Source organism: Mytilus californianus, unplaced genomic scaffold, assembly GCF_021869535.1.
Source record: "Mytilus californianus isolate M0D057914Y unplaced genomic scaffold, xbMytCali1.0.p SCAF_8, whole genome shotgun sequence".
Lineage (NCBI taxonomy): Eukaryota > Metazoa > Mollusca > Bivalvia > Mytilida > Mytilidae > Mytilus > Mytilus californianus.
The window spans coordinates 109,061,823-109,069,329 of NW_026262734.1; the positions used below are offsets into that span (position 1 = coordinate 109,061,823).

Below are 7,507 nucleotides of genomic sequence, written 5' to 3' on the forward strand. Positions count from 1 at the left end.
TGTTCACACATCGTTGTCAATATAATGGAATTTTATCACCATTTTCAACATAAGCATATGCCTGTTCCAAGTCAGGATTATGACAGTTCCTATCTATTCGTTTGATGTGTTTGAGCTTTTGATTTTGCCATTTACTTAGGGACTTTCCGTTTAGAATTTTCTTAGGAGTTCAGTATTTTTGTTATTTTACTTTTTATATAGGATTGAATGTATTCATTTCGGTTTGATGATTGTAAATTAACATAGTCATAAATTATAAAACCTCTTATATATTGTTTTGTCAACAGGGTTAGGCAGATTGGAAATAGAACAATCTCCATCGAACAAACACCTAAGACGACTGGCTTCTAGCCTTGAAGATAAAGATTGTCGGGAATTGTTGATAAGACTTGGATTAGACACAATAGTATTGAACAATGTACAAGAGAAATTTTCTCCCTCCGCTTTTCATGAAAATGACTACAAATAAACAGCCATGTTAAGATGGAAAGGTAGTGTGACTGATTCTTCCTTCAAGACCATTGAAGATGCGTTTGGTGAAATTGACAAACACTTACTTTGTGAGGTATGCATAAGCTTAAGATGTTTGTTGTCTCACTAACAGCTTAATATCAACTAGATGAAAACAGATTAAACATAAATCAAACGGGACGTCCAGTTAAAACAGTGTGTAGATATCGCATAGCATTACAGAGATTTACTACGAGAGCAAATGAGAAACCCATTAAAAAAAAGATCAAAATACAAGGACGTGAACAATGTCACAGCAATGCCTCGATAATGAGCAAAACTAAAACACTTGATACGCTATACAAGGCACAAATTTGACAAGTTTTGACACAATTAATATAAAAAGAAACTAACAACCTGATGTATACTTAAACAGACACGAAATTAATGATGGCAGAGAGCTACCTACTGCAACCACTATATAAAAATGCCAAGCTTGGAACAGTCACTCAAAAAAATGTTGCGGGTTACAATATGTTTTGGAGCACCCAACATTCCACTAAACCTAAAGCAGTATAGTGTGACAACACAATCTAAGACCAAACAGTAAGCATCACATAGAAATCAGCTTGATTTATAAATGTTCCTTCTAAGCACAAACAGCTGTTTTTTTTATCAATAATTTTGAAAAAAATATGCAAATAATTTATTTCCAGAGAATTGTTGCATAAATTTAGAGCATACTTAGTAAATAAGATATTCAAAATAATTTTGCCAAAATCATTTTGTGTATATCTTTCGAAACAAAACAGTAAGTTATGAATAGAAATATCAGAGACACGGAAATTTATAGTAAACGTAGTAAAAGTTTGACCCCCAAAAAAAGTAGCACATGAAGATATATCTTTTATTACATACTTGAATCGATTAGGTGAAAAATAGTTTGTATGCAAATGGTCTTATAAAAGCTCCGAGGTTTCAAAACTGTATCGTATACCCTTGAGCACTGAATAGCAAATGAAGATATTCATTAATGGATTTAATGCGTTCGAAATCATTTCTATATGCCTTCATCAGAAAGCGAAATCGTCAATACCAAACAAATTAAATACCAAGTGACCAAAGGGTATCCCAAATTGATTCAATTCACCTGTACATGATGGAGTTGAAACCTTAGTACCTAATACATTTTAAATTGATTAATAGAGATTTTCAAAAATAGTATGGTCTAAAGCATTTGAGTACCGAAAGACCGACATTCTAGTTGAAAATGAAAATATCACTTTATAAATCAGGGGTGTCACTTTGGGTTTCCTGGAGTATTTTAAATGTTTTTCAATTAAAACAAATGATTTCATTTTGTTTTGATACGTATTTCGGTAATGATGAAGACACAGTATGGTTTATATAAAAAGCTAAACAGCTTCGTTGAACCTTTATATGTGAATGCATTTGATCACAAAAAAGTGATGTTAGTCGAGTTACCTTACGGAACCTATAACTTTAAATAAGTTTAATTGGTGAGTGGACATAAAACAAATTGATACTATGATGAACAGAAGTATGATACAGTCACATGCATTTAGATGCTTTGATGGATGGCTGTTAAATGTCCAGTGGTAATTCAAATAGATATTCAGGATGAAAACGTGATTATGTGGTATGAAATATTAACCCTGCTTTTACTAGACTGTCATGCAGGGCTAGATTTCAATGAGCTAGTTTACAGAGTAAAAGTCTAGAAGAAACCATGTAACGTTACCCAGACACAACTTTCGGACTCCAAGCCGACCAGTCTTTTATCATACTCCAAGATGTTGCATGCTTAGTGGAGAAGAAGAGCAGCAAATACCAATTTACAAGTAATTGGTATGACCTAGCTCGACCAACGACCTTTTGCACTCAGAGCCCACTTGTTACAACGAGCCTTCCGAGGTGGTGATTTTTTTTGGAATTATTTCCTTCGATTGTACGTCTCCTAAACAACATGACTGTATTCACTTGTGTACTGTCATTTTTTTTCCTTCATACTATACTAAATGTACGACGTATAACACTATGTGATACTTAATATGTCGTGAGACTCAAGGCATATCTGATAAGTGTTTACTCCTCAAGAGAACGACATATTATGTGCAAGTTATGTACCTTTCATCTACTCATACCGTTGTATGTTTATAGTGTGTATATATGATTCATTACACACATGTATATAAACATACATCAAAACGATTGACTTTGAATATATATCTAAATTCACCCCTTTAATTTCAGGTTATTAGAGATGTAAATGTAGATGACGTACTGAGGAAGTTTAGTAAGTTTTAAATTATATTTATACTTTGTAAGAATTTCTGTGTATAACATATTAGTAGACATTAGGAATCCATATATTATATATTATAACACATTAAGAACTCGTAAACAATAAGCACAAATTAAGACGATTCAAGGAACAAAACAATTCAAAAGGTTTAATAACATCATTGTTTTCCCCCTACTAGTCTTTAACAAATTTGAACTTTCCAAAAAATTGTGCAGAATTTATCTTTGTTTCAATTAAGAAATACTTGGCATGAGTTAAGTTTTATCCTGTCCAGTACTATAGACACAATTGCATATAACATTTCATTGCATATAGGAAAATAACCATCACTGGAAGTAAACCAATCAAATGTTCACCTCTTTTATACCTATGTAAAAGCTTTAGTAACCATGTAACCTCAAGTTTCCAAAATATTCTATAGAAACCCCAAATAAGAAATAATGATGCTTTGAAATCACCAGGATATATGTTTATGACGCCATCACGAGTTGGTTGACCGTTATGGAATATCCGTTTCACAGATGATATCGGATATGTTCCTTATGTCGTCGTATGTTCCCTTTTCACGAATGTGACCTACCAAATTAGACTATTTACCGGGTTTGTAATAACATGAGCAACACGATGGGTCCCACATGTGGAGCAGGATATGCTTACCCTTCCGGAGCACCTGAGATCACCCCCAGTTTTTGGTGGGGTTTGTGTTGCTTAGTCTTTAGTTTTCCATGTTGTGTCTTGTGTACTATTATTTGTCTGTTTGTCTTGTTCTTTTTTAGCCATGGTGTTGTCAGTTTATTTTCATTCTATGAGTTTGAATGTCCCTCTTGTACCTTTCGCCCCTCTTTTACTGCAATGAAATGCAGCATTAATTATCTACAACTGTCAAATTCAAGGGACTATTTCGTTCTCGACCCTTTGTTGTTTGCAACCGGATGAGTTTATTTGTACAGTTAACCATCGTCTAACTCCTTGAAGACATTCTTTTAAAACCAACAATAAGCTGTTGTTTAACCTACAAATCCAGTCGACACGTTGTTTGATTGACGACTTCGTTGTTGAACGGATGAACTATTTCGTTTTGTTATACTTAAAGAAAAAAAAAACACGTGATCTACAGATAACAATTGTATGTCTCCAACTTCCATATTAAGACAACAAAAACATGTTAGTCAACACTCAGAGATGACAAAATACAAAAAAAAAAACCACTTCGAAAATGCTTGCCTTTGAAGCTCTTTTCTGGCATTACCTTCATTAGGAACGCTCAAAGCCAAATATAAGAAATACAAGGACGTAAACAGATTTACCAACAAGGCATATGACATAAGCCGTTATACTGTAGAAGCACAGAAGCTTTGTTTTGATCTCTGTATTTATACTGGTGAACAATCAACAACACTACAAACCAGTACAAGTCTGAATGGGCACTTATTGTACTCCTCCACTGTACTGCTTTTACTCGACCATTCTCAGTTGGGCTGAATTTAACTTGATATTACCCAGCTGTATTCTAAACCATACCCAAAAGTCAGAACTTGTACTCGAATCTTTTCTTAATCATAGTGATAGGACTGAACTCATATTCGACCTGGATTAAACGGCATTAATCCATTCTCGACCTATTTCATGTTTTAAAAATACTCGATGATAATAGAAAAACAAAGGATATATGGTATTGATTCATGACACAAAATCAGTACGTGCACAACAACAAAATACACACAACAAAGCATAGTAACAGCGCTTTTATTGTTGTTCTTCTTCTCAAAGTCACAGTGAGACTTGAAAGTCTGAACCATACTCGACCAAATAACTTGAAGGTCTGAAATACACTCAACAGAAGGATTTAATAGTCTGAATCAAACTCAAATTAAGTATAAACTTTATATTCCAGTCACACTATGCCGCGATCGCACTACGATCTCTGAAAAAAATACAAATTTTGACGATCGTAGTGCGATCGTGTAGATCGCAGTAAGGTCGTGATACGGTTGTGATGCGGTTATTAATGATCGTGATGATCGTGGCCAACTTTCAATATGTTCAAAACAATCGTGGTGCGGTCGTGGCGATATCAGGTTCTAGTAGAAGCGTATCAAGAGCGTAGTAAGGTCGTGGTAAGATCGCAAAGGTCGCTGTACTACCGTAACGAGAGCGTAGCGAAAGCGCGATTCTAGTCGGAGAGATAGGTCTACGATCTCACAGCGACGTTACTACGACCTCACTTCGACCACCACGTTCTCCCGGCGACCCAACAACTTCTTCTACGACTATACTACGTTTATACTACACTGTTCAAGACCATAGCACGATTCTAGCACGCTCATGCCGTCCTCATCACGCTCGTCTTACAACTTGACTATGTTCATACTACGACCATTTCGTGTTCTAGCCATGCTCATTGTCATTGTCACAAAACAAATATATAAAAGCTCTTCAGGTTTTGTTTGTCTGTATGTAATTTAGACCTCATGTCACTAATTTCCAACAGCTCAACCATGCTTGACACATCTGTATCATTCCCACTATTGTTTAATAAAATATCGTCATTTGATCATGATGGATGAGCAATACGTTGTAATTCAGGTTAGATTGGTTGATCCGACATCTCTACTGGATCAGAATTCGTATCAGAGGCCCCTCTGACTCTACCTCTACCCCTACCATCACGACCACGAGTTCTGGTAGATGTTTATGGCATGTCCGTGTAGTTTTTGCAAATTCTATGTATTAATGACAATGAAAAGGAATGGAAAAAGATGTTGACGTTATTGCTGAGAGCGTAGTTTTATCGTGGTGTGAACGTGTCAAGATCGTAGTATGATCGTGGTGAGAGCGTGCTATAATCGCAGAAGAAGCGTGGTAATATCCTGTTGCAATCGGATAAATCATGTTATGGTCGTAGTGAGAACGTGATGAGCGTACTAAGATCGTGATAATCGTAGTGAGGTCGCAGAGTAAGCGTGGCGAGTACGTGATATAATCGTAGCGGGATCGTTGTAAAAGCGTAATGAGGACGTAGTAGCATTGTGAAAACAACGAAAATCTACATTTTCATGCCGCTCATACCGCGACCTCACCACGATCTGAATGTATTTTAGATCGGGGTAAGCGTGGTTCGATCGTGGTCTAGTGTGACTTGGGCATTACTTGACCAATGAACCTTTACTTTATAAATCTTGAATTATAACATGTATAATTTATATTACAATAATCCGCTTGTCTCAACACTTTTCTTATCTTACAAAAATCTTAATAATATATGGTAAAATTTCATTCCCTCGGAGTACATTTTTGTACGATTTGACATATATAATGTACGGATGTGAATAAAGTTATTATGAATTGTAGTCTTACTTCCAGGTATTCTAGAAGACCAAGCAAACAAAACACCTACGAGCACTACATTACAGGAACTGTCCAATCATATAGGAAATAGCGGCATACAGCTAGGAGTAGAACTTGGATTGCACAGTGCTGAGATTGAAGGAATTCAGAACGATCACAGCTGTAAATTGTTACATCAGAATAAAGAAATATTACGAGTTTGGAGCCAAACAAAATTTCCTATGCCAACAGTTAAAGAACTGGTTAAAGCTTTACAAAGAATTGGCAAAATTGATTGCCTGCGGGAAATATCATTTTAAACAGTACAAGATGATCTTAAAAACCATTCTCACAATTTTTAAATGTAGATTATATAAGTTACACAATACGATAAAATAAATAACTCGCGGAATGTCTTGTACGTGGTCATGCTTTTCTTAGGCTGTGTATGGCTTTTCCACACTTCATCCGTCATGGGTGTGGTAAACAAAACTTTATTCTGTGAAAACTTGACCCAATTCATTAGTTCGAAATTAGCTTTGGACTACATGTAGCTTTTTAAAAGAAGCATGAGTATTTCTAGATCTTTACTTTATGTACTTTTTTTTGTTTTACAGTTTTAATGCGTCGATCTTTAGAGTCAAGTTTGTGTTAGCAAATATTTTTAATTGTATGCCATTGAAAGAAGTAGCATTGTTTATTTTATGCTGTAGTTTTGTTTGTGATTTTTGTTTGTTTGTTGTTTTGTTTTATGTGTTTGTTTATCAGGTCTTTCCACTTTTCCATAGAACGACCTTCTGATTGTGATCTGATTTCTTCAACTACTTTTGTTTTTTAAATGTTGCTTCAAAAATGTCAATCATGGCATTTACAAAATAATTGGTATATGATGTTTAACAATTATTTAAGACTCACCCTTTTTATTGGAACACTTGTCCATATTGGAGTTATCTCCGAGCATACTGTTTTTGTAGTAACCGCTTTTCATAAAAAAAATAATTGTAAAATTTATCGCTCAATTGATTTCTTTAACATTTTTAGTTTTTCCTCAGAATGATCTTTCAACGATCATTGTATGAGATGTGGTGTAATTAAATACAATGAAATATAGAAACCTAGAGGCTTCTGATATAATATTCATGGTTGATATGCATGAAATAAAGGTTCAAAGAGCAGGGCCGTAGTATCAATTTTGAAGTCTACTTGTAAACGCAATCAGTATAGTGTTCTATGCGTATTGACAGACCGACATTGGTGGCGATATTCTGGATTCAGCTTACTTTTCAACGACCCATTAAAAAAACCAAAAAAAAAACCGGTAAACCTATTTTATATTCATGCCTCAGTTGTAATGATAATGACATCTGATATTACTAGTTAGTTTTTCTGCTTATTGTGTATAGT

At 34.9% G+C, this 7,507-nt stretch overlaps 1 protein-coding gene across 1 annotated transcript; it reads left to right on the top strand.

Annotated features, from left to right (window-relative positions):
• Positions 1 to 295: 295 nt before the first annotated feature.
• LOC127712124 (uncharacterized) lies at positions 296 to 6,563 on the top strand. Its single transcript, XM_052218387.1, has 3 exons — positions 296 to 565; positions 2,725 to 2,767; positions 6,140 to 6,563. The coding sequence occupies exons 1-3, from the start codon at positions 476 to 478 to the stop codon at positions 6,421 to 6,423; spliced, it is 417 nt and encodes a 138-aa protein (XP_052074347.1). The 5' UTR covers positions 296 to 475; the 3' UTR covers positions 6,424 to 6,563.
• The last annotated feature ends 944 nt before the right edge of the window (positions 6,564 to 7,507 follow it).

What these genes read in the sequence shown, in the direction of transcription:
- LOC127712124 (XM_052218387.1), top strand. Translation starts at nt 476, where the DNA reads ATGTTAAGATGGAAAGGTAGTGTGACTGATTCTTCCTTCAAGACCATT. An exon ending in ACAAACACTTACTTTGTGAG is followed by an intron (nt 566 to 2,724) that starts GTATGCATAAGC and finishes CTTTAATTTCAG; the next exon opens with GTTATTAGAGATGTAAATGT. An exon ending in TGACGTACTGAGGAAGTTTA is followed by an intron (nt 2,768 to 6,139) that starts GTAAGTTTTAAA and finishes TCTTACTTCCAG; the next exon opens with GTATTCTAGAAGACCAAGCA.